The sequence below is a fragment of the Ursus maritimus genome, unplaced genomic scaffold (assembly GCF_017311325.1).
Source record: "Ursus maritimus isolate PB19 unplaced genomic scaffold, ASM1731132v1 scaffold_34, whole genome shotgun sequence".
NCBI classification, from domain to species: domain Eukaryota; kingdom Metazoa; phylum Chordata; class Mammalia; order Carnivora; family Ursidae; genus Ursus; species Ursus maritimus.
The window spans coordinates 673,905-701,807 of record NW_024426008.1 but is presented as its reverse complement, the minus strand read 5'-3'; the positions used below and the strand labels follow the sequence as shown (position 1 = coordinate 701,807).

The 27,903-nt window shown below is 41.1% G+C and overlaps 1 protein-coding gene and 1 non-coding gene across 3 annotated transcripts in view; both read left to right on the top strand.

The window, feature by feature from the left end:
* Window positions 1-380: 380 nt before the first annotated feature.
* LOC121100155 lies at window positions 381-487 on the top strand. Its single transcript, XR_005831896.1, has one exon. It is a non-coding gene; the product is annotated as a U6 spliceosomal RNA (small nuclear RNA).
* Window positions 488-8,799: 8,312 nt separating this feature from the next.
* Window positions 8,800-27,903, top strand: part of HABP4 (hyaluronan binding protein 4) — a 40,432-nt gene continuing 21,328 nt past the window's right edge. Inside the window, exons 1-4 of one of the 2 annotated variants that reach the window (XM_040620139.1) lie at window positions 8,801-9,243; window positions 13,925-14,087; window positions 20,482-20,622; window positions 20,858-20,926. In XM_040620139.1, coding sequence (XP_040476073.1) covers window positions 8,889-9,243; window positions 13,925-14,087; window positions 20,482-20,622; window positions 20,858-20,926 — 728 coding nt within the window. In that variant the 5' untranslated portion in view covers window positions 8,801-8,888. Of the gene's footprint in view, window positions 9,244-13,924; window positions 14,088-20,481; window positions 20,623-20,857; window positions 20,927-27,903 lie in introns of both variants that reach the window. The other variant, XM_040620140.1, reaches the window with a different exon arrangement.

The following is a 27,903-nucleotide window of genomic DNA, read 5'->3' as shown; positions in this document are numbered from 1 at the left end:
GAGGAGATGGTGGAAAAAACTGAAGAGGAAATCTGGGGTTTGATCAAGGCAGGATATTCCAGGGACCTAGGGAGCACTTCCACTAGCTGAAAGAAAAGCCAGGCCATCCTTTGGTTAAAGTTAATTCCTCAGTATACACCACCTACCTGTATTTTGGAATATGCATTGAGAGTACAGGCTTTAGTTTGCCTGGGCTGGCCTGCCCTATGTGTTGGCCATGATGCTAATTTATAAATATCCTCGTTCTCCTCTCCTGAGTACATGGGATTGTGTTTCCTTAACCCCTTTGAAGATAGGTATGGCCTCATGACTTGCCTTAGTTGAAGAACTATAAGTCGAAGTGATAAGCAAACAGAAGCTTTAGAAGTAAATGAGAGATTGTGCTCGCCTCAACAGCACATATATTAAAATTAGAACAATGCAGAGAAAATTAGCATGGCTCCTGCACAAGGCTGACACACAAATTCGTGAAGCGTTCCATATTTTTAAGAATTTATAAAACTCAACACCCAAAAAACAAATAATCCAATTTGAAAATGGGCAGAGGACATGAACAGACAGTTCTCCAAAGACGACATCCAGATGGGCAACAGACACAAGAAAAGATGCTCAACATCACTCATCATTAGAGAAATGCAAATCAAAACCACAATGAGACATCACCTCACACCTGTTACGATGGCTAAAATCAACAACACAAGAAACAACAGGTGTTGGTGAGGATGTGGAGAAAAAGGAACCCTTGTGCACTGTGGGTGGGAATGCAAACTGGTGCAGTCACTCTGGAAAACAGTATGGAGGTTCCTCAAAAAGTTAAAAATAGAGCTACCCTATGATCCAGCAACCACACTACTGGGTATTTACCCAAAGAATACAAGAACACTAATTCAAAGGGACACATGCACATGTATGTTTATAGCAGCAGTATTTACAATAGCCAAGAAATGGAAGCAGCCCAAGTGTCCATAAATTGATGAATGGAGAAATAAAATGTGATATGTAGTGGAATACTATTCAGCCATAAAAAAGAATAAAATCTTGCCATTTGCAATGACATGGATGGAACTAGAGAGTATAATGCTAAGTGAAATAAGTCAGTTAGAGAAAGACAAATACCATTAGATTTCATTATATGTGGACTTTAATAAACAAAGCGAACAAGCAAAGGGAAAAAAATAAGAGAGTGAGTGAAAGCAAGAAACAGACTCTTAACAGTAGAGAACAATCTGATGGCTCCCAGAGGGGAAGGGGGTGAGGAGATGGGTTAAATAGGTGATGGGGATTTAGGAGTGTACACTTGTCATGATAAGCACAGGGAGCCGTACGCAATTGTTGAATCACTACATTGTACTCCTGAAACTAATGTAACACTGTCTGTTAACTAACTGGAATTAGAATAAAAAATTTAAAAAGGAAGTCAATGAGAGATTCATCATATATCCTTTCCCCACCTCAGGCACCACAGAAACACAGGCTGAGATGGAGGCTCCATGAGCCTGGGCCCTGAGTAACTATGAAGAGCAAGTGTTCTGCCCTGGCCCTTGTTGGGCTTGCAGTGTGAGTGAGGAATGAACCCCTTTGTACTAAACTGCTGAGATTTAGGGATTACTGGTTACCACACGTATCTTGGTCTATCTTGACCTTATACTACAGGTGATCTTGAGCAAGTTATTTGGCTTCTCTGTGCCTTAGTTTCTTCACCTGTAGAAAGGGAATGGTGGTACCTCCCTCTTTGATTTTATTTATTTATTTGAGGGGGGGCTGTGGGGGGGAGGGGCAGGGGGAGAAGCAGACTCCCCGCTGAGCAGGGAGCCCAATGCAGGCCTCAATCTCACGACCCTGGGATCATGACCTGAGCCAAAGGCAGATGCTTAACTGACTAAGCCACCCAGGTGTCCCCTAAAGTACCCTTTTTAGAATTCCTTTTCTTTCTTCTTCGTTTTTTAACTGAAGTATAGTTGAAAATTACATTAGTTTCTGGTGTGTAACATAGTGACTCAGTAAGTCTGTACATTATGCTAGGCTCACCACCAGTGCAGCTACCATCTGTCACCATGGAACGTTATTTGGATACCATTGACTACATTCCCTGTGCTGTACCTTTTATCTCTGTGACGTGTTCATTCCATAACAGGAAGGCTGTACCTTCCACTCGCCATCACCCATTTTCCCCCTCCCCCCACTCTGGCAACCATCAGTTTATTCTCTCAATTACAGGTCTGTTTCTGCTTTTCGTTTGTTTATTCATTTGTTTTGTTTTTTTAGATTCCACATATTAGTCAAGTCATATGGTATTTGTCTTTCTCTGACATTTCATTTAGCACAGTGCCCTCCAGGTCCACCCATGTTTCTGCTAATGGCAAGATCTCATTCTTTTGTATTTTCTATCTTTATAGTTACTCTTCTGTCACAGCTTAATAATTCTCTATGTTGTCTCCCATTTAAATTACTGTGTGCTCCTGTTTTTCGATTGGACTCAGACTGATATATAAAGCATTAGCACACAACAGAATATACTGGGACCGTCAAAATGATGAAGTAGGTGTATTTATTGATATAAAACTGTGTCTGTGACAATGCTGAGGGAAACAGTAAGCTTATATGTGTATGCACGCATGAAGAAGACTGGAAGGGTGTCCGAAACAGCCAGTGGTTAGTTCCAGGTAATGAGATTTTATGAGTTTTACTGTCTTTGTACTGTTCTTAGTTTTACTTTCTTCCCATGAGTTTGTATAATTTCACCCAAAGCAATAAAGTGAATTCCTTCCAACCCTCAAAAACCCAGTTGACGTGCCCTGGGTCTCTTGCTTCTGGCACCAAGTTCATTGTGTCATTGTGGTGGGGGGGGGTCCCACACAGCACCTACGAACTCTCCAGACACCAGCAGAGTGAGAATTCAACTGCGTTCTGACACTGTCTACCTGGAGACAGGACCCGATTGCACAGGTTAAGGGTTCGGTCCTACAAGACTGCTTTCTGCTCCAAATGCCAGTCACAAGTGCTGGTTTTACCTGTGCTTCTGACTGACTGGCTAGAAATCAGAGGTGTCCCAGGATCCGCCTCCTCAGGTTCAATGGGTTTGCTAGAGCAGCTCACAGAACTCGGGGAAACACGTTACTCACTAGATTTCTGGTTTATTATAAAAGGATATAACTCAGGAGCAGCCAGGTATTGGGGATTAAGGATTAAATGAACAGAATTAGGATGACGGCCAGCACCTAGCAAGCATTATATAGAATTCGGCTATGATTATTAGTGAATGTGTAGAATAAGGAATCTTTCAGAAACAGTATCACACCCACTTGATCATGTAGCACGTATTAATTAATTTTCACACATTAATTAATTTGTTGCATTTTTATTTTTAACACATGCAAAATTATTTGTCAGGAGCACATGCATACAAACAAGAAACTCACTCATTCACACAACAAATATTTCCTGAATGAAGGGCACCTCTCCAGGTAGTGAAGATGAGGCCAGAAAGAAGAGGCCAGAAAGAAGGGAAAGTAGGGATACAGAAATTAGATAGATATAATTTCTGGCCTTACGGAGGAGAAATAAGAAGAAGGAATTACAAGGCACAAGAGTCCGATGCTACCAGAGGCATATGACCGCCCACGCCAGTCATCACTGGTGGGGGATTCCATGTGTTTCCTGCCCAGTATCTATTCCCATATGCAAGTATTGAAACCGTATTTTCCTCCGGGAACCACCCCCCTTCACTCTGTCCCAGCGTTCAGGGGGCTGACTACAACCAAACTCTAGCTTGGCCTTGTGACCCTGGCCTGGCCGATCAGAGAATTAAATGCCCTTTACTATAGCAACTGGCTCAAAGGTGTACACATGACCAAAGACAGGCCAACAATTCAGTTCTGGGATTCCTGAGTAAATGTGGAACTAAAAAGTTCTGAATTCAAATTATTTTATTTAGCTTTGATTAAAGTTTCAATCAAGATCAAGATTTCAATAGTAGGAACTTAGAATAAAAGTCTGTTCTATTAGCACAGTGGTCTGAGGTTGAGCACAGGTCCTTTCTGGACTTAAATATTCTGTATCTGGTCATCATGAATGGACTTTGGCTTGCAAAATGTTCTCCTGTTGCATCCTGATCGTTAGTGGCTTATGGTGCTACAGCCCCTAACTTTGAGACTACATACTTGCTTTATTCATTTCCTGTGGGAAACTGAATTTAAATTCACTTACCAATCTTGTAACAGCTATATCAGGAATTATAACTTTATCAATCTTCTCACAATTGACTCAACTGACATAAAAAATATGAGATCCTCTTAGAGTTAAGAAAAATAGTTTTGTTCTTACATATATTATATAAGCAAGTGGAAACAACTGTAAAATAATATAATATCTTTTACTTTTTTCAATTTACGTCTTTGGTTTTATTTCCCATCAACCATATGAGGAACACAGGACTGATTATAATCATCCTAATTTTATGGAGGAGAAAAGGCAGACAAAGGGGTAGCAGTAATCCAGTGGCAAAACAGAGCATATAGAATGCGACTCGTTGGTGATTCACAAAAACTCAGACCCTTTACAGCTTGCCTGGCCCCTGTGCCTTGGTCCTCACCTAAGCATTGCTACCAGCATATAACTAACAGTAATACAGCTACATGTTTTTAAACTCTGGACTGATCTTTCTGTGAATTTCCCATCAATCTGGAAGATTTTAGTGTATTTTATTTTATTATTCCTAATGGAATTTGTATATTAAGTAACTTAAGGTAATCAACATTTTGTAAGTAGTTAAATTTCACTGCATTTCCAAGGGTACAGATAAATAACTGCTAATGGAAAAGCTGGTGGTATTATTCAGCACCCACTCCCCACATTTTTTGGTATGCTTTATTTTCTAAGTTATATGGGTGTGTGTGTGTGTGTGTGTGTGTGTGTGTGTGTGTGTGTTTTCTGTTTGGTATTATAATTACTAAAGATGGTTTTTATATCTTGGATTATTTAAAAAAACCCAGTCTATTAAATTGACCACATTAAACACAACGTTACAAATAACTCATGGAATGTGGTAGAGTTGAATTTCAGGTGTGCATTTAAGGATGCAATCTCCCAGAAGAAAAATAATCAGCAAAAAATGTGAGGCTGCTTAGTAAGTTACCATCAGTAAATTCTATGGTAATCAATAGCCCCAAAGGAAACCCATGGCCAGCTAATGCCAGCTGGAGACTACTCATCTCTATTTCAGTGGTTGTAAAGGTGTTCTCAAACCTGGAGCAGCCATGATTGGTTGACTTACAACTGTTTTATGCAGTTATGATTTGGAAATTAGGATGCAGTGCTCACAGGGCATGCCTGAAGAACTTACTGTGGTTGGCTGTGTTGGAAAAGAAATAAGGGAGTGGGCTGCCTCCAGATGTCCAGTAGGAAGAGGACAGGCCCTCTCTCAAGTGGTAACGGCTCTTTGGTGTTGGTGCTTGGTGACGGGCAGCTTAAAGATGCCAGAGACACTCTGGCTTGAAGCAGTATGTCTCAAAGTATGGTCTCTGGTGCATGTGGTGATGTTAGGTGAAGAATCTTTGGAAATTTCATCCACCTCACAATAATGAGGTCTCATCACGACTCTACATAGTCTTAAGTCTAATTCAAAATGATAATGTTGATACTAATAATGTTGATAATGACTTTTTTTGAGGACTGACTTTGTGCCAAGCATGGTGCTGAACACTTCCTATGCATTATCTGACCCAGTTTTCACAACAATCCCCTGAAATAGGTATCATTATTTTTTTCCATTCTACAGATGAAAAAACTGAGGCACGGAAATAAGGAACATTTCCAAGGTCACAAAGTGAATTCGTGGCAGAGCCAGGATTCAAATTATGGTCTAACTCCAAAATATATGCTTTAAAAATTGTGGTAAGATACACATAAAATTTACTATTGTAGCCATTTTTTTTTTTTTTGCACATCACAGGGACATGTATTTATTCATGCCACAAAGAAAACAACACGTCTACAAGGGTGTAGCGATGCTCCATGTTCCCATTCAACAGAGCTAGCTGAAATCTACAGCCAAACTGACATTCCGTCTGATTTGTACTCCCAAGCAAAGCTGGTTTATGATGACCATGAGCATGCAGGACTTGAAGCTTTCAAAGCTTTATTCTTTTATCAGCACTCCTGTTATAAATGACAAAACCCATCAACCCCGTTCCTCCCCAGATCTCCTGGTAAACTTGGCTATATATAGTAGGGCTTCATAGGGACCCAAAGATTTTTAACAAGGCTTTGAAGCATTTTGGCACAGGACCCCTGGCTCAGGCCGCCCCAGCCCACAGGGCCCATGACTCCAAAAGTTCACTGAGTACACTATTGCGGCCATTTTAAAGTGGACAATTCAGGGGCACTTAGTACGTTCACATTTCGTATAACCACCACCACTATAAATTCCAGAAAATTTTCATCATCCCAAAAGGCAACTTCATGCCCATTAAATGGTCATTCCTCATCCCCTTTCCCCTGAACCCCTGGCAACCACTAATCTGCTTTCTATCTCTATGGATTTGCCTACTCTGGACATTTTATATAAATGGATTCATATAATGTGTGGCCTTTTGTGTCTGGCTTCTTTCACTTAGCATAATGTTTTCAAAGTTCATTCATGTTGTGGCAGATATTAGTACCTCATTCCCTTTTATAGCCAAATATTAATCCATAGTACCACATTTTGTTTATCTATTCATCAATTGACGTACACTTGGGTTGTTTCCACCTTTTGGCTATTGTGAGTAGTACTGCTATGAACATTCACGTACAAGGTTTTGTTTGAACACCTGCTCTCAATTCTTTTGTGTAAAAAGAATAGGCTTTTGATCATAAACGTCTGCTGACGCCAAAAAGGAGATGACCAAATATCTAAAATTTTCATTCATTCAACAAATACTTACTGAGGACGTACCATACAACCACCTAGAATGCTAAGCACTGGAATAGAAATTGCAATGAATAAGAATGCAGCGAATGACAGGCATCATCCCTGTCCTCCTTGGGAATGACAGAAAATTGAATAAGTGAGTAAAACACAAACCTGGCAGCAGTCAGGGTCAAGGGTTCCTTTTCCATTTGCTATTAAAGGAAAACAAAAGCTGGTCATCACACACCTGAGCAAGATGCTCTAACGGGATGCTTCTGAATCAACAAAGACAACCAAAAGTAGATTAAACAATAATGTTATTTATCATCTTATATAATAAGTCTGAGGTAGGGAGTTTCTCCAGGGGGATAACCAAGGAATTAGGTTTTCTTCATCCTTCTGCTCTGCTACTCTCATAGTCACAACAAGTGACAGCAACTCTAGGCGTTATGTCCTGTTTTTAGAAATAAGAAAAATGTTTTCAGGAATCCTCCAGAATACTTCCCTGCAGGGAAGATTTGCACCAAGAGCCTATTCCTACACTAATCATTGGCAAGAGAATGGAATTACAGTGCATGATTTAAGATGAATCAAGTTTGAGCCTGGAAGGAGGCCCAGCTTCCCCTGGGCCATATAGCCACCTGATGCTGTAACAAAATCAGGTTCTGGGAAAGTGTAAGAGGAAAAGGAAGGGCTATGGGATAGGCAGCCAGGTGCCAGGCAGAAATTCCTGGAGGACTGTCCAGCTCAGAGTTCTCTGAACTCCAGGCCTCAACTGAAAACAAAACAAACAAACGAAACAAATCCTCAACATGTCCAAAACTGAATCCATGATTCTCATCACTCTTCCAGTGCTCTATTTCTTTGGAATACACCACCATTCCAGCTGTAGAAGCCCGAAATATAGGAGTCATCATACCCTCTTCTTTTCTTCTCAACACCCCTATCTAGTGCATCACCAAGTCCTGTTGATATAACCTCCAAAATAGCTCTTGAACCTACTGGTCTCTTCACCTCCACTGCCACCATTCTAATTCAAGTCACATGCATCAACTCTTCCCCGGAGCTCTGCAACAATCTTTTGCTTGGTCCTGTTCCGGCCATTCTGACCTGCCTCCACCCTAGTCCTTCACATCGCAGCTAGAGTGGCCTTCTGGCCTTTTTAAATACATACTTAGGCTTAAAATTTGCTTCCCACTGCTCCTAGAATAAAGAAAAAAGTAAGGGTCTCCCCCAGATCTTGCAATTCAGTTACAGTGGTTTCTTTTGCGTTTCAAAGGGTTGAGCTCCATCCCACCTCAAGACATCTGTACTTGCGGTTGCTCCTGCCCTCGTATCTCAGTTTAACCGTCACTTCCGAGGGAAAGCCTTTCCAGGCCTCCTAATTAGGTCAGGTCCCTTGCTTCGGGCGCGTAGAAAAGTCTGTGCCTCTCGTTTAGGGCACTTTTCTGTCTGTAGACTAAGATTCACGCAAACACGGAGCTAGTATCTCCTACGACATAATGCCTGGCACTAAGTGTTCAATACATAGTTGAATGGCTAGAGGAATACATAAAGTTCAAAGAAGAGTGGTCCATAATGAATACAGACCTAGTCCCAGAAAGAACACAAATAATGGCCGTGAACCACACGCACAGCGGAGCCGCCTGGACTGCAAGACTCGTCGCTCCCCCCAGTAGCTCCGCCCCTTGTGCCCCGCCCCTCTCTGCTGAGTCGGGGGGAGGGGCATAGAGGTCGCGTGACGTGACAGCAGCCCCCCGTTGATTGGGCTTCCAGGGATGCCGGCTAGGAAAGGGGGCGTGTCTGCGTGCGCCGATTGGCTGTCGGGAGGCGCCTGGGCGGGCAGCAGTGGCGGCGGCGCGGGGGCGGGCGCCGGGAGGGACGGGACCGGGCAGGGCAGGGAGGGCGGCAGCGGCGGGCAGGATGGGTCCTCGCCGCCGGCTTTGCTGAGACTCGCTCGCGTGGGCTGCCAGCGGTGGGCCCGCAGTGGCCGCGGGGCATGAAGGGCGCTCTGGGGAGCCCCGTGGCCGCGGCCGCCGCAGGCGCCGCGATGCAGGAGAGTTTCGGCTGCGTCGTGGCCAACCGCTTCCACCAGCTGCTGGACGACGAGTCTGACCCGTTCGACATCCTGCGCGAGGCCGAGCACCGGCGCCAGCAGCAGCTGCAGCGCAAGAGGCGCGACGAGGCGGCGGCGGCCGGGGCCGGCAACCGCGGCGGCAGGAGTCCGGCCGTGGCCTCGGGCCACAGACCTGGCGCGGGCGGCGGCCGGAGGGAGTCCCAGAAGGAGCGCAAGAGCCTGCCGGCCCCCGGCGTGCAGCAGCCGGACAGCCCCGGGGGCGGCCCGCTGCCACCCGGTACGCGCGCCCCGCCCGGCTCCTGGGCACCCCCGGCTAGGCGCTGTGGGCAGGAAGGGAAGGAGAATGGGGTCACGGAGGTCACCCCTCCTCGGCCGCCTCTCGACCCCCAGTGCGAGTCCGGGGTCAGGGGGTCCAGATCCAGAAACGGAAGGGGCCTCTGGGAAGACTTGGGTTAAGTTGAGGGTCCTTGTGGCGGAGAAAGGTAGGAAAAGAGGACGGGAGGGGGCTGTCACGCCCCTTCTAGCCTTTCCCAGCCCCCTTGCGGGGGTGGGGGGAGTGCGGGCGTGGAGTAAGGGTCTTAGAATCCTGGAACTGAGCCTTTACAAGTTTGCAAAGTTGAGGGATGCTTGGGGTGGTGTTGGGGCGGGGATAACTGGGGTCGCTACCCCCGGGAGCTCAAATCTAGAGCTAGCAGAGACTGTCTCCATCCTCCAGCCCAACCACTGCAAGATTCGGGTCCGGAGGAAAAAAGAGAAGCGTGGTGGGGAGGAGGGAGAAGAACCCCTCTTAGGGAGGGTGAGGAAGGAGGACGCACCCGGCCGCTGGGGGTGGTGGCGAGAGCCCAGGGTGTGTGAAGAATCGCGGGGGCTCGGGGTTCGGGCCTCTGTGATGGAGCGAAGGCCTGGGTGACCGCGGGGGCGGGCTGTGACGTCAGGGCCGAGAGCAGAATGCGGCGGGGGCGGACGCGGGGTCCCCGGCTCTTTCCAAGCTCCGTACTTTCACCCCATCACCATAAACCCCATCCCCTTATGTACGGTAGCTTCCAGCAGCCAGCCCGCATCATTTTTTCAATACAGCATGTAGTGTCGTTGGGATGTATAGCTTGTCATTAACTCAGGCTGCTTTAAGAAAAGCGTTTTTAACCTTTAACTTTTTCAACAAGAATATTGAAAGTTCCCCACACCCTGTTTAGCCAGATACCACTGTCGGCATCTGGCCGGGGAAGGTGCTTAAGAGTCGTTTAATCACCTGAACTGCATCAGTTCGTAGTCTGCGAGACTCCAGCTGTGTTTTCTCTGTTTTCCTAAAATAAGGCAGTGGTCCTAGGTTTGCTTAATAAGAGTGTTAAGATTAAGATGTGTCGTTCGACCACTCCAGCCACTGTTTGGCACTGTATTCAACTCGGCTTTACTGGCTTGTTCCTTGCTTGATTAAAGCTGTGCTTCCCAGCCCGGAGATTACCAACTCCTGACTTAAGTGTTGGGTCTTTGACTCGTGCAGCTAGGTGATGTTTACCTTTATCTGTGAAAACTTCAGTCCAACAATATCACTTGAGAATGAGAAAAGTCCCTATAATAAAGATGTTGAAAATTATTTTAAATGCTACTGGATATCTGAAAACCCCATGCTCGTAGGCCAGTACGTTTATGAGCCTAGGTCAACGGTTAATGAGACGAGATACAGTGTACATTTTGTGTTATAGTCTCATTTTTCTCATAAATCTATTTAGATAAATATAGTAATGAAAGAACTGAGGAAGGCTAAGCTTTTCCTCTCCCTTTACTTTTTAACAAATGTAAATAATGTATTTTATCCTTTAGAATATTATGAAACTGCATTGAGTGCTGTTAATATATTGCTTTTTAACCATTTTAATATTAAAAATTATACATTTTTATTATAAGAATTTTGAACAATTCCAGAATGTATGAAATAAAAATCTATTTTTCTTGTTAACACCTTGCATTTATGTACATACAGAGCTATTTCTTTTTTTCTAAATTTAAATGATATGTAAACTGAGCTGCAACCTGCTTTCACTTAGCATTGTAACCTAGTGGGTTTATAACTTTTTTCTGTCAGTTGTTCATGATCCAGATGATCTGGCTTTTGAGATCTATATTAAAGATCTTTAGTTAATTTTGTAGTTAGAATGGAAGTTTTGTCATTTGTCAGTTCTTTTTCAGACGTGTTATTTCAGGAGTAAACAGCTCATTAATTTCCATTCATGTAGTTACTGTACTAAATTTATAGAGAGCTACTCTCTCAAGGTTTTGTAGCCCTAATTGATATGGACTGTATTTTTCTAACATTCAAAGTTTTTAATTTAGTTAGAATAAGTGAATGCTCACTGTGGACAAGAATCAAAGTCAAAACATGTTTGACATATATTGGAAACATTTTTGGATGTGGATGTGGAAATCATAAGATTTTCCCATAGAAACAGGTTTTTAATGCCCTTCACTATTTAACGACATATGTAGACCCTTGGGGAAGCCTTGCTCGATAAATTCATTCTTGAAATCCATAGAGGCTATTTTGGCTTTGCTTTTCCTAACCTTTCAGAACTATTGTCTTTGAGTCAAAGCTCAACTTTATTTTGTAGGAAATCTCACTGTAAATTTTGTTGTATTCTGTCCCTTCAAATGGGCTTGGGTTTAGATCAGTGATCAGACAGCATGTGCCAGCCTTTTATTGGAAAGGGCTAGAGAAATTCAGTGTTTGCATTATCTGCTTGGAGCTGCTGACCCAGCACAGAAACAAACTAGGTTCAGTTGCAATCTTGATCTCTTAGCACTAAATTGTGGGGGGGAAAACTGGACGCCTTTTATCTTTGTTTGGGTTTTGGGGAGAGAATGAAATGTTTGCAGTGTATTTATAGTTATTCTAATAAGTAGCCAGTTATAGTTAATGGTTTTTAATCTGTATACCAAAACTTTGGAAGAAGTTTTAATACAAAGTATGCAGTAAATGTCATTTTGAGTGGTGAATTCCAAATTTAATTGATACAATTTAAAAAAATAACCTTGAGGAAGCGAAAAAGGTGGGATAAGCTCCTAAATAATTCTGTAGTTGAGTGGAAATATTAAGATTTTTAAAAATAGGTTATAAATAGGAAATTTAAAGCTGCATCAAAATAACTTTTTATGTTGAGGGAAAAGTATTGAAAACAATGGTTGCTGTTGACATATTAGCCAATTGCTGCTATGTCATAGTCTATTGTAGTTTTCAACTTGTTAGATAATTAACTTTCATAATAACACTTTCTATCTAACGTTTCAAATTTGATCTCTATTAGTAATATACATGCCGTCAGATTTGGCATTGCATACTCCTGGGACAAATGTCAGTCTCTGTTTTGTTTCTGCAAGAGAAGCAATGAGCTATTTATGACAACATCTTTCCCATATCCCAAACATGTCATAAGCTCAGATTGTGACATCAGGATGCAAATTGGATTTAAGCCTCTCCAGGTTATGGAACATTAACTAAAGATGGAACTTAGATTTATTATGTAACTTTTCATATTTGAAAAAAAAATAGTTTATGTTAACTAACAAGTAATAAATTGCACAACTTTATGTTAGTGGTGTCACAGACTTGATTTTGCCTTTAAAATGGGATCAGTAAGGTATTGGAACTATGTTAATATTTACATGTGCCCAGTAAAAAGTTCAGATGGGAAATATTGAGTAGGAAAACAAAAATATGTATAAACACAGATTCCTTAAGAGTCATGTGTTATCTGTCTAAGAGGGGAATCTAGGAATTTTAAAAATACCCATTAACTAAAATACATTTAATATTTTTATAGCCATACAACCAATGTGAAGGGTAAGTTATACCAAGAAAAATCGAAGCTACTATAATGAAAATAGTACATCCTGTTTGAGATGGAGACCTTTTAAATGTATCTAAAGAAAAATAAATACATTTTTGGGAGATGATTTAAGAAGTGACAGAGTTCTTCACAGTGTATTTACCAAGTAATAGCTGCCTTCAGACATAGAATCTAAGAATTTTTAAAGCATCAAAACTATAGAGGAGTAAAGTGAGAGAAAGAGAGAGGGAGAGACTGAAGTCTGTAGTGGCCCTGGCTGAGTGCTGGCCTTCTGCAAATGAGAGATGTACCTTTGAGTGCTGACTGGTCCTTGTATGAGTCGGCAAGTAACAACTTGGCCTCATATTGGGAAATATGATCATAAATGTATAAAACCCAACAAAGCAGGAGAGCAGGAAAATCTGTTTTCAAGCAAAAAAGATCATAGCAGTAGGACTATTTAGAAATGAAAACCTTAGTAGCCAATGATAAACCATAGTTTATCTGAAGTGCAATCTGCAGTCTGAAATACAGAGTGTTTATCCTTTAATTTTTCTGTGTGGAGCTTAACTACCTTGTTTTAACAAAGTTGCTTTTGTCAAAAGTAGTGAAGGTAGCAAATGGGTATATGCAGAGCTGTCGCTCTGTGAGATACCTGTGATTGTCGGTTAGTCGGTATAGTTTATAGTTCCTAGGGCAGAAGAGAAAGCGAATGTATCTTAAAAGTTTTATCAGGAAGTACAGTTGGCCCTTGAGCAATGTGGTGGGGATTAGGGTTACCAACCTCCCGTGCAGTTGAAAATCCACATAGAACTTTTGACTTCCCAAAAACTTAACTACTAATTGACGAGAAGCCTTGCCACTGTATATGTATTATATATCGTATTCTTACAGCAGAGAAGCTAGAGAAGACAATACATTTACACGACCGTATCTAAAAAAGCATGTGTGGGCCTGCGCACTGCCAACCTGTGTTATTCAAGAGTAGTCGACTCTGGGCTGTGATAGTATCCACAGCTTTTTTCTTCTCTGAGTGTTTCCAAACTTCCCAGATTTTCCTGTGAATTTAAAACTCACTGTAAATGTGCTGTCATGGACCTGGTGTCCCAGCTCTCTGTTCTGATTTGTCCCTGGCAGGCCAGAAGCGAGCTCCCAGAAGAGGGGAGCAACAGGGATGGAATGACAGCCGGGGGACAGAGGTGACACTTGACAGAGCAGAGAGGAGATCCTACAGGGAGTATCGACCCTATGAGACCGAGAGACAGGCGGACTTTACACCTGAGAAGTTCACGGATGAAAAGTACGTACTGCAGACCTCTGCCGGGAGGGCGGGGGGAGCCAGAAGGTTTAAGAGAACTGCTAGCCTTTGCGACCTTTTCATGGTGCCAGTCCTGGGGCTATTTTGCCAATTGAAGTTGGCAGTTACTTTAAGTGACACATGAGGGAAGTGATTGTATGGTGAAAAATGAATTATTTTTTGGTAACTACACAAAGCACTCCCGTAAAAAAAACTACACAGGAGTCTGTTAAACCGGTTAAATTTTCTTTTGCAGTTTAGGCTAGGGATACAATTATGGTTTTGATTTAACATTACTCATTTAGAGTACTAACACATTTGAACAAGTTCCTGGCCCCATCATTAGGTCAATTGGCTCTCATGATGACATTTTAAGAAAAACTGATAGAGTGTGTAACACCCAATTTCTGGCTCCCATACCTTCCTCTAGAAAGTGCTCTGAACTGGAAGGTGGTCTCAGCCTGGTGCGGCTGGACACCACTCCTGAGTGATGGGGCAGTGTGCAGGCTACCTGTGCCTACCTGTGCACAGAGCAGTTCCCAGTGTCTTATGCTTGGTACTAACATGACACATGCTTGCTGCCGAAAGTTTGTGTTAGGAACTCAACCTGCACAACACTGAGTTTAGAGTAAACAAACAACCTGCGAATCACATTTAAAGAAAAACAGGTAAAAAAGCTCAGGGAACTAGAGCAGTGTGTGGTGACGCTATCCACCATCAATAGTTTAATGTCAAGGGAGCCATTATTCCCAAAGTCCTTCAACTTCTTGACTCCTAATTCTATTTAGGATCCTGGCTACAAGTTTTTACCAAAGGACATGGCTTTGTAAAACCGTGTTCATTAACCACTGCCACCTCCCAGAAAGTGCAAAAGTCCAGCAGAGTAGCTCAGTCTGGGGGGCTGAGGCGGGTGGTGACTTCCACAGATCTGTTCCTTACACGTTCCATGTTCAGAACATCAAAATGGTGTATCTGCCATCATGTTGGAGGGTGAGGGAAGAGAAAGGCTTAATTCTGCTATTTTTGGTGATTACTTCAATTTTGCTGTGTAATGGCCATAGTCTGCTTGCTTACAAAAAGCCTTCTGGATCAGAGCTACTTATCTGGGGAAGCATATGTGTATTTTTTTTCTCACTTCAGGGATTTATTCTGTGGAAATAAGGAAATTATAGCTCAAAAGCACAAACTCATGTTTCCAGCTTTTTTAAGTAGCAAAACTATGAGTCTTAAAAGGATCCGTATATGTTAATACAAAATGATGCCTGTTAAGTGAAATCATACATGTATATAAGGGTAGGGGTAGGGTGGGATATGGGATTATGGAGGGATTTTTCTTTTTTCTTTAAAAATAATTTCAGATTTACAGAAAGTTGCAAGACTTATACACAGAATTCCCATATACCCCCACCCAGATTCCCCAAATGTTAACATTTGTTTTATCATATGCCCCACATTCCCTTCCTTTATACACACACACACACACACACACACACACACACCTTTTTTCTTTAACATTTAAGAGTGAGGTGCAGAAATATCTCTTTATCCCTAAATACTTTAAATGTATTTCTAAAAACATGGTACAGTTATCAAACTCATGAACATTGATACAATTCTGTTATCTAATCCTCTAAATCATGTAATCTACAGAGCACTCACATTTCACCAGTTGTCCTAATAATGCTCTTTTAGCAAAAGAAAAAAAAAGCCTGGTTCCGGATGCAGTCCAGGGATGTGCATTAATGTAGAACAGCTCCTTAGTCTTCCTTTATCTTTCATGACTTTGACATTTTGGAAGAGTGTGGGCCAGATTTTGTAGGACAGCCCAGAATTTGAGTCTGTCTGATGTTTCTTCATGGAATGACATTATGCACTTTGGCAGGAATAGCACAGAAGTGGCGTCTCGTGTCCTTCTCAGTGCATTACATTAGGTACATGTAGGGAATTTACCTTCAAGGAAATTTGAAATTATTTTTGATAAGTCATGTATTATCAGAAAAGATATTTTCCTTAATCTCTTAAATAGTACTTTCCTATTAATAAAAATCCGTAAGACAATTTGACAATTTAGAAAATGCATGCGATTATAAAGAAAATTAAAACCGCTTATCTTACCATGTAAGATGATTACTCTTAACACTGGCCTAATTTTTTCCTTTTCTTTCTTATACATAGATATACTTAAATATTAAGATGATAATACATATGTACTGAGTCTTTTATATTCTTTCAATTCCACTTGACATGGCAAAAGTGTTTTCCACGTCCTTAACAATGTTTGGTAAACGTTTTTTATGGTTCTTTTATGATGTGTTTGGCTGTGGTGCAAGGGTAGCGAGTATCTTAGGACCCAGTTTGTGCTTTAGTGGAACTTTGGTTGTGTACATGTAGTGTGAAAACAAATTGGGATGAGGGGGTAGCTTTTGATACATGGTGACCAATAACTATCCTGGTAACCTGTCCATTTACTCTATCACTAACAATCTATAAGAGCATTTCGCATAGCTCTTTCTCTAGGTTTGAATATAATAAATTGAATTTCATCTTTGCTTATTCAATAGTGAAAAATCATTTCACCTTGCGTTTTCTATGATACCTATACACGTTTATTGGACAGAATTATAGAATCTTGATAATCTTGGTGATTTTTTTTTTTAAGAGAGCGTGCACGCACAGAGGGAAGGGGCAGAGGGAGAGGGAGAAAGAGGTTCTTAAGCAGGCTCCACACCCACTGCAGAGCCAGGTGCAGGGCTTGATCTCACAACCCTGAGATCATGACCTGAGCTGAACTCAAAGAGTCGGATGCTTAATCAACTGAGCCACCCAGGTGCCCCTAGAATCTTGATAATCTTAACAGATGATATCTAATTCAGTCTTCTCCATGTTTATGAATGAGGAAACAGAGACCCAGAGTTGCAGTGATGGGTACTCGGGTCACAGCCGGCTCACGTGGACTTTTATTGCACTAAGGCAGAACACGTATTTTCCCATAGAAGCAGTGTCATGAGTGGTGCTGGTCCATGTGGCTCTGGTGCAGAGATCAGCCAGGTCACTTGCATATAATCCAGGAGTGCAACTACTGTTTTTAATGCAGTAGGAATTTTTCTTTAGGCTCCAAATAATGAATTTAAGTGAACTCTTTGAACATAGGCTATTAGGAAATTAGTCTGCCTCTGTATGGATACATTTTGACTCTTTGGCTCTTCCTGAAGTTTACTGCTGGTCATTCAGAGTCAGTTCTGTTCTGAAAGAATCACTTACTCAGATGTTTATTTATTTTTTCCTCCTCATAAGGAAGCATTTTTAAAAATTGGGGTAAAATATACATAGCATAAAATTTACCATTTTAACCACTTATAAATGTATGACAGTGCAATGGCATCAAGTACATTCACGTTGTGCAACCGTCACCACCATCCGTCTGCAGAACATTTGTATCTTCCCAGAGTGAAACTCTGTACCCATTAAACACTGACCCCCCTTGGCCTCTCCATGAACTTCATTCCCTTTACCTGTAAAGCAGGTGCTCATGTCTACTTATGAAGATTGTCGTCAGTGGATTACAGGGATGTAGAGCAGAGTGCTTGGCTGAAATGTTATTTTCCTTACTTTTGCTTGTGAGTACACACACATAAAGCTTCCGAACTAGAGTGCAGGATTTCTCAATGCTCACTAACCTGCAAAAACAACAAAAGGGATATGTTTTATCATTCCAACTTTTAGTATATGTGCTGCTGACAAGAGCACAAAGAGGTTATATTTTATAACCAAGAGATTATAAAGAAGCAATTGAGAATATATTTAATTGGGGGTGTGGGTGTGGGGAATCTATGGAGTAAAGAAAAATGGTTCAAGGGACTAAAGTAAACCAGAACACACAGGGCTATTTTAGGGTCAGTTTCAATCACTATCATATTGTAAATGACTTTGTATTTTGTTGGTATCTGATCTAGATTTCGTGTAAAGTTAGACCTGATTTTGACTGTTGGCATTATTTTCCATATATGTTGTGTTGTTTCATTTCCTCTCAATATTTCGGTAGATGTTTTTTCTTTTATGGCCCTGTCCAACTCCCTGTTAAGAACTTATTGTTACTTTAATTTTGTCATTGTTTTAGAACTCTGCTTCAGATATTTATCATAACGCGTAATCGACTTTGTGACAATCTCTATTTAAAATTTTTGTTTTGGGGGCGCCTGGGTGGCACAGCGGTTAAGCATCTGCCTTCGGCTCAGGGCGTGATCCCAGTGTTATGGGATCGAGCCCCACATCAGGCTCTTCCGCTATGAGCCTGCTTCTTCCTCTCCCACTCCCCTGCTTGTGTTCCCTCTCTCTCTGGCTGTCTCTATCTCTGTCGAATAAATAAATAAAATCTTAAAAAATAAAATAAAATAAAAATAAAATAAAATAAAATTTTTGTTTTGGGGCGCCTCAGTGGCTCAGTCAGGTAAGTGGCTGACTCTTAATTTTGGCTCAGGTCATGATCTCAGGGTTGTGAGATCAAGCCCTGCATGGGTTCCATGCTCAGTGGGGAGTCTGCTCGAGATTCTCTCCCTCTCCCTCTGCCCTTCCTTGCCACGTGCACACATTCTTTCTTTTTCTCTGTCTCTCTAAAATAAATAAATCTTAAAAAAAAAAAGAAAAATTTTGTTTTCATCAGGGGTGGTGGAGGTGGGAGGCAGAAAAGCCAACCCGGAGAATTTTTTTAGGATGATGTTTCTTGTAAAAGACTTGCATAAAGATAACAATTGTTGATTCTATATTTTTTAAATCTTTTTGAATAAGAGAATAGTGAGTTTTGTATCTTTTTACCCACTATCATATAGTAACTTTTTAATATAACATTTTCAGCCATAGCAATAGCCTGGAACATACCTCTGGTTTCGATGCTTAAGCCACTAATTCCACTAGCGTTCAGTAAGTAATTTGTAGTGATTTTAAATTTTTTTTAAAGCCTCGACAAATTAAAAATGTAATTTATTTTATTCAAGTAAGGTTGTAATGATGAAAAAGATGTGGACCTTCCTGCAGTAGCTTCGAGTCCTCATAAAAAATGACAGTGACTAGAGACATGACCAAGAATGGGTGTGAGGAGAAGTAGGCGGGCGGTCAGGCCGTGGCGCCAGCGGATGTGGCAGGGGAGGAAGGGAAGAGTGTAGAAGACAGTTGTTTCTCGGCTTAGGTACTTTCATGCTGTGAGTTAGGGACCATAGGAGGAGCAAGGGGTCAACGTTGGTCATGTATCTGCAGGGCCAGGGCATGGACAGAGGGCATGTCCAGGAAGTAACTGGCTTTGTGGCCTGGAATCAGATAGACTGATAGACTATCTGATAGATGATAGACGCAGGGTCACATGAACGAAGGTCACATAGCAGTAGCATAGAGATGAGGACAGTGTGTGCCAGGAATAGGAAGTCAGGAATGCAGGTACACGTAAGGACAATCAGGTATCCAGAAGAACGAGGGAGGCAGCTGTGTGTGAAGCACCAAGACTAGTGAAATGAAAGAGGCGAGGTATAGATCTGGTCCCTTTATGTGATTCTGGACGTGCCTACCTGTGACAAGTGGAATTGGGTAGCTAAGGAGCAAGGGGAATAGCTTGTGAATTTCGTACCCTGTTTCAGTATGACCGATTACAAAAGTAATTTTTTAAGGACAGGCAGGGAAAGAGAAGCCAGAGAGGTCAGAGGAAAATTAATGGTCAGCGGTGTCAAATGATGAATAGGGGTCAAATGACATAAAGACAAAAGTTGCTGTTGGCTTTAACAACAAAGAGCTTCAGCTGTCCTTGGAAGTTTGTGTAGGGCAGTGGGGGTAGAACTGAGGTTGTTGCAGGTTAATGTTTTCAGCCCCAAGTGTCACTGACTGGTCGTGTTTGGGAGAGGGAAATTTGGGAGGGGGCATAATTTGAAGTTAAATTATTTCTGTTATACAAAACATTCCAAATTTAACTTAAATATTGAATATTAGAGCTGGAATGAATCTTAGAGTTTATCTAACCTACTCATTTTATAAATGAGGAAACTGAATCCAGAGAGAGAAAGGGATGCCCCTCCATAGTGAGACCTACCCAGGACCTGCTTCTCTCGTCTGGCTCCCTCACCTAGCAGCTGTATGACCATGGGCAAGTTACCTACCTCCTTGGTGCCTCTTGTTTCCTGATCTGTGGACAGTAGTTGTATACTGAAGTTCTGTTTATGAGAATTAATTACGGTATGCAAAGTGCTCCGAACAGTGCTTCAGGTAGTATTAATCAGTAAAAGTTAACTATTATTCAAGCCACCATTCTTTCCAGTGTATTACAGCTGTCATGTCCTTCTAGAATTTTTTTCTGAAAAGAGTCTTCTTAGCCCTTTAATCCAGTTCACCGCTTTTGATTATACCCGTCTCTTCCTAGACCCATTGACAGGTTTGATCGAGACAGACCACTGAGAGGCCGTGGAGGCCCAAGAGGGGCCATGCGAAGCCGCGGCAGAGGCGGCCCTGGGAACAGAGCTTTCGACGGTTTTGACCAGAGAGGGAAACGAGATTTTGAAAGGTATGGTGGGAATGAGAAAATGTCAGTTCCTCTGTAACTGCTGTTTTTGCTTCATGCTCTTGGTAATACATGGTATGGATCTGTTTGTTATGTATTCATATTTAGTTGACTTTGTATAGTGTGCTTTTATTCCTGAGGGAGCTGATCCTGGAACAGCTTTTGTGATCAACCTTTCTAATTGGGAGATTGACTGGAGACTACCTTTAGTTTAGGGGAATATTCTTTCTTTCTCTAGAGCAATCAGAACTGAAGACAGCATGGGTGGATGTGGACTTCGAACCTGGGGGTCAGGTAAAGATACCAGGTACGGTGCAAATGTGTGCTTTCTGTGAACCTACGATTAGATGGAAATCTCTGGATCTTTAGTTTCCTTTCATGAAAAGTATTCTCTGTTGTGCTTTCACTGTCTTTATATTTGTGTGCCATGAGGTAGAGATCCATTTTACGCTTTCGTTTAGTGAGGTGACTTTTTAAAGCATGTTTGCTATGTTGTAATTAGATTTGAAAACTACTTTTAAAGTTCTTTTATCACATTTTAGCCACATAATTTGTGTTTGCTGACGCGCTAGCCCGTGGCACTGTGCATTTGCGTAGGCCTCAGAATGCTGTTTAAATTCCCGGATATTCTATGCTTGATTTTTCTGTGACCCCCCCACCAGGTTCTCGTATACATTGCATCTTGATTTTATGAACTCATTTGCAGGTTGAAGCGCAATGACAAGTTTCACTGGAGGTTCAAATCTGACATTTTTCTGAGGCTTCGTGGTGTCTCAGATCTGTGCCAGTTTTGCTACTTAGAAGAGGTACTTGGTTCTGCTGTTTCTGCCATTTCATGGCTGCAGGGACAACGTCTTCCTGTGTCTGTAAAGACTAGGCGGCAAGTACTTCCGGGCAGTGCAGGGCAAGAAACGGGTCCCCCAACTCATGTTGGGGGGCACGCTTTCCACACGTTCGAAGGCTTGAAGGAATCCAGACTTCCACTTTTCTTCTTCTGAAGAATATAAGCTTTTCAGATAAACTGATGTTTCTGAGACTTTTGTCCTTAGAGACAAATGTACAAAACAATACTAAATGTAATATTACACGCACTACCACTGCATATCTGTATTGTCCTTGAGAGGAAAAAGAAACTTGTCGAATGTTTCTCAGTATAGGGTTCCCTAGGATCTTGATTACGAATCTTTTAATTTTGTTTACTTTACTTTGATAATATATATTTTAAAAAGTAATACCTCTGAGTCATCTGATTTACCACTTATTTAATACCACCAATGCCACCACTGCCGGGGGCGCCTGCGTAGCTCAGTTGGTGAAGCGTCCAGCTCTTGCTTTCAGCTCAGGTCATGATCTTAGGGTCCTGGATTCGAGTCCTGTGTCAGGCTCACCGCTCAGCAGGGAGTCTGCTTGTCTCCTTCTCCTTCTGCCTCTCCCCCTGCTCACACTCTCTCAGTCTTTCTAAATACATACATACATACTACCACTCCATTTCAATGCAAACACTGGAACTTAAAATAATTTTGGCTTCAAGCGATTATGTTCCCTAAGGGATCAGCACTGATCTTATAACATGAAGAGGTAACCAGGTGTCAGGTGTGCTTCTGGTGGACTGGCAGGTCCCAATGCTAAAAGGACGCACATCGCATGGCATTTTGGATTGGTTTTTGAGTTACTAAGTCAAAGCTCTGAGGTGGCAATAATTTGTAACTTGAAGATTTTCAGAGAATAAGACTTGAATTTCTTATTTAATAAATGGAAATACTGATTTTAATCATGAAAACAGTGTAGTACAGGGAAGTTATATGCTGCTTTTGATTAATAAGAAAAGAGCAGAGGTGAGCCTAACGTAGTAAGGCTGTTCATGTCTGGGCAAGGCCAAGCACTGTGCAGCGTATTGAAAGTTTGAGGGTTTTGGGGGCACTTGGGTGGCTCAGTTGGTTGAGCGTCCGACTCTTGATTTCAGCTCGGGTCATGATCTCAGGGTCCTGGGATTGAGTCCTGAGTTGGGCTCTGCGCTCAGCAGGGAGTCTGCTTGAGGTTCTCACCCTTTGCTCCTCACCCGTCTCTCTAAAATGAATAAATAAATCTTTTAAAAAAATAAAAGTTTGAAGATTTTGCTGTAGTTAGTATTCCTCTTTGACGGCATTGGCAGTGCTAACTAAATTTATGGATAAGATGTTTTCAAAATGGTACAGTGAGCCATTTCCCAATGTTACTGGTTTTCTTAACGGTTTGATAGTGGGTGCCCATGCTGAAAGTGGAATTTTCTCCATTTGTGGTAATTAAAAAAATATATCAGATATCAGATATGATTTTCCTGTTACTAGTTGAAACACACTCGCAAAAGTGGTTTTCAGCAATGGTGCCTTCCAGCTTTTATTTCAGAGAGCAAGGTGGTCTTATGTAATAATCAAGTAACATTCGATTAAAATCTGTTCACTGTCATAGATCTGGGTAAGTGTGAAGTCTGAATTTGAACTAGATAACAAAGCCTTGAGGTGTTTAACATAGCTTTGTGGAGTATACTTGTGCAAACAGGCATTTTCTGCATTCATATAACTGAAGTCAAAATATACACATGGGCCCTGGGGCTGTATCTTTCTTCTGTAAATCCAACATTATCTACTTTCAACAAAATAACAAAATCCACCAACATAAATTGATGCTAATTTTGAAACACCATGGTTCTGTAGTTTTGGTCACATGGTTCTGTAAGAGCTGTAAGCACATTAGTTTTTTGTTTATTCATTAAATAATTTAGGTCAACACAGGAGGGAGATCTGTGATTTCTCTCCTTTTTTTAAATCAGCTTCTCAAGTTTAAGAAATGCTGGTGTTTACATAGCCCTTTTATGATTTTTAATTGTTGAAAGCTATGAACTACCAATAAACCTATAGTCTTTAGCCCCTTGGTTTATTACGTTGCCAAGGGAATAAAGAGAAAGTTGGAGTGGTTTGTGCTGCTGCTAGACTTTGGGCTCCTGGATGCCAAAAGCCCTGTGACCCTGCCCTGGTCAGGCTGATGTGCAGAGGGAGCCTCTGCGAAGGGCCTCCGCCAGGCAGAGCAGCAGCCGCGTCCTTCCAAACTCAGAGTGCATTTGATTTACGACCTTTTTTAAAAGTAAAAATTAATTATTTGGAGTGCCTGGCTGACTCAGTCAGAAGAGCATGCAACTCCTGATCTTGGGGTCATGAATTCGAGGCCCACACTGGGTGTAGAGATTACTAAAAAAAAAAATTTTTTTTTAATTAATTATTCAAATTCTGTATCTAAAAAATTCATTTTTAAAGTTTAGTACAATAGCTTTGCATGATGAGTAAAAAAACTTAATTGTAAAAAGTCAATTCTGTTATTACAGTTCAATTTATCTTTGCTTTTTAAAAAATAGCTTATGTTGTGATACTTTTTCCTTAATGGGAGATGAAAAAGTGCTGGGGTCTGTGTGTAGAGTATGAAATATTTCTAATGGGGGGCGCCTGGGTGGCACAGCGGTTAAGCGTCTGCCTTCGGCTCAGGGCATGATCCCGGCATTCTGGGATCGAGCCCCACATCAGGCTCTTCTGCTATGAGCCTGCTTCTTCCTCTCCCACTCCCCCTGCTTGTGTTCCCTCTCTCGCTGGCTGTCTCTGTCTCTGTCGAATAAATAAATAAAAAATCTTTAAAAAAAATATTTCTAATGGATATACTTATATTGACTAATTTTAACATTTCCCTGAAAATGAAATTTCTTTTGCTGGGACTGTTTTGTTTTTTTTTTTAAGTAATAATCATATAGGATTAACGTTAATATAAAAAGGAAAAGTCAAGATCATGTGTATTAGAATTCAAATTGTGTCTCATTGTGCCTTAATTTCTGATCTGTAGATTGCATTTAGATGCGATGGTATATAAATTGATGTTTCAGAGCCTTATTTTTCTGGCACAGTTATCACCAGCCTGTTTGTATTCTGCACACTCATGATTGTGGAATGTTTCCGTCATTTTCGAGAAGTTTGATACAGTGTATTCTTGTGTATTGTGAGTCATTTGACACTTGCGAGTTGAGAATTTTATTTTTTATTTTTTATTGAGTGGTAGTTGACATACAATATTGTATTTGAGGTGCATAACATAGTGATTTAACAATTACATACATTATGAAATGCTCACCACACTAGTAAGTGTCGTTACCATCTGTCACCACCATAAAAAGTATTACATTATTGCTGTCTATATTCCTTGTGCTGTACTTTTCATCTCCATGACTTATTTATTTTATAACTGGAGTTTATAGCTCTTAATCCCCTTCACCTATTTCGCCCATCCTCCTCCACCCCCGTGCCCCTATTGCAACTGCCCATTTGTTCTCTGTATTTATGAGTCTTTTTTCTTCATTTGTTTTGTTTTTTAGATTACACTTTTGAGTGAAATCATATGGTATTTGTCTTTCTCTGTCTGACTTATTTCACTTAGCATAATACCTTCAGATCCATCCATGTTGTCAAGAAGGGCAAGATTTTATTCTTTTTTATGGCTGAGTAATACCCTGTTGTACATATATATAGGACCTCTTTATCCATTCATCTATCAAGGGGGCACTTAGATTTCTTCCATATCTTGACTATTATAAATAATGTTGCAATAAACATGAGGATGCATATATCTTTTAAAATTCATCTTTCAGGGCATCTGGGTGGCTCAGTTGGTTAAGCGTCTGCCTTCGGCTCAGGTCATGACCTGTAGTCCCGGGATCAAGTTCCGCATCAGGCTCCCTGCTTGGAGGGAAGTCTGCTTCTCCCTCTGCCCCTCACCCCGCTCATGCTCTTGCTCTCTCTCAAATAAATAAAGAAAATAAAGAAAAAAAATTTTTTTAATTAAAAAATAAAATTCATCTTTCGGGGCACCTGATTGGCTCAGTTGGTTAAGCATCCAACTTGTGATTTGGACTCATGTTGTGGGATTGAGCCCTGCATCGGGCTGCATGCTTGGCAGGGAGTCTGCTTGGGATTCTCCCTCTCCCTCTGCCCCTCTCCCTGCTTGCGTGCACACGCACTCTCTTTCTCAAATAAGCAATCTTTAAAACAAACAAACAAAATTCATCTTTTCCGGGGGTGGGGGAGCAAATACCCAAAGTGGCATTGCTGGGTCATATGATAATTGTATTTTAATTGTTGGAGGACCCTCCATACTGTTTGCCAGAGTGGCTGCACCATTTACATTCCCACCAGGAGTGCACAAGGGTTCCCTCAGCAACACTCGTTATTTCTTGTCTTTTTGATACTAGCTATTCTGACTGGTGTGAGATTATATCTCATGGTGGTTTTGATTTTTGCATTTCATCACTGATGCTGAGTGATGTTGAGCATCTTTTCATGTGTCTGTTGGCCATCTGGATGTCTTTGGAGAAATGTCTCGGCAACTCCTGCCCATTTTTCAATTGGACTGTTAGTTTTTTTGGTGTTGAATTGCATGAGTTCTTTATATATTTTGGACCCTTTTCAAAGATCTTCTCCCATTCAGTGGGTCACCTTTTCATTTTCTTGATGGTTTCTTTCATTGTGCAAAGCTTTTTTATTTAGTTTGATGTAATCCCAATAGCCTATTTTTGCTTTTGTTTCCCTTGGCTGAGGAGACAGATACAGAAAAATATTGCTAAACAGATGTCCAAGAGTTTATGGCCTATGGCCTTTCTTTCTTTCTTTCTTTCTTTCTTTCTTTCTTTCTTTCTTTCTTTCTTTCTTTCTTTCTGGAATTTTATGGTTTCAGTTTTTACATTTAGGTCTTTAATCCATTTTTGTTTTATTTTTGTGTATGGCGTAAGGAAGTGGTCCAGTTTCATCCGTTTGCATGTAGCTGTCCAGTTTTCCCAACACCGTTTTGTTGAAGAGGCTGTCTTTTCCCTGGCATAGAGGCTGTCCTAGACTAGTGGGTTTAGTCGGGCTCTCTTCCGTTGCACTGGTCTATGTCTTTATTATTGTGTCAGTACATACTGTTTTGTTATTATAACTTTGTAGTATAGTTTGAAATCTGGGCTTGTGATATCTTCAGCCTTGTTCTTCTTTCTCAAGACTGCTGTGGCTATTTGGGGTCTTTTGTGGTTCCATACATGTTTAGGATTGTTTGTTTTAGTTCTGTGAAAAATACCACTGGTGTTTTGATAGGGATTGCATTGAACCTATAGATTGTGTTGGGTAGTGTGGACATTTTAACATATTAATTCTTTCAATCCATGAGCATAGAGTATCTTTTCATTTATTTGTGTTGTCTTCAATTTCTTTTATCAGTGTCTTACAGTTTTCACTGTACAGGTCTTTCACCTCCTTGGTTCAGTTTATTCATAGGCATTTTATTCTTTTTAATGCAATTGCAAATGGGATTGTTTTTGTATTGTCTCTGCTAATTCATTATTAACATCTAGAAATGCAACAGATTTCTGTATATTCATTTTGTGTCGTGCAACTTTACTGAAGTCATTTATTAGTGCTAATGGTTTTTTGGTGGGTAACTTAGGGTTTTCCATATCGTGTCATCTGCAAATAGTGAGTTTTGTTTCTTACCTATTTGGATGCCTTTTATTTCTTGTCTGGTTGGTATGGCTAGGACTTTTCGTACTATGTTGAATAAAAGTGGTGAGAGTGGACATCCTTGTTTTGTTCCTGATCTTAGAGGAAATGTTTTCAGTTTTTCACCATTGAGTATATTAGCTGTGAGTTTTTCATATATGGCCTTTATTATGTTGAGGTGTGTTCCCTCTATACCCAGTTTGCTGAGAGTTCTTATCATGAATGGATGTTGAATTTTGTGAAATGCTTGTTCAGCGTCTGTCGAGATGGTCATATCATTGTCCAGCGTCTGTCGAGATGGTCATATCATTGTCCAGCGTCTGTCGAGATGGTCATATCATTGTTCAGCGTCTGTCGAGATGGTCATATCATTGTTCAGCGTCTGTCGAGATGGTCATATCATTGTTCAGCGTCTGTCGAGATGGTCATATCATTGTTCAGCGTCTGTCAAGATGGTCATATCATTGTCATCTTCATTTTGTTAATGTGCTTTGTCATGTCGATTGATGTGCCAAGTATTGAGTCATCCTGGCGCTCCTGGAGTAAATCCAGTGTGATCATAGTAAATGACCTTTTTAACATATTGTTGACTGCTGTTTACTAATATTTTGTTGAGGATTTGTTCATCAGAGATACTGGCCTGTAATTCTCTGTTTTGACTTTGGTGTAAGGGTAATCCTGGCCTCATAGAATGAATTTGGAAGCATTTCTTCCTCCTCTTGTTTTTTGGAATAGTTTGAGA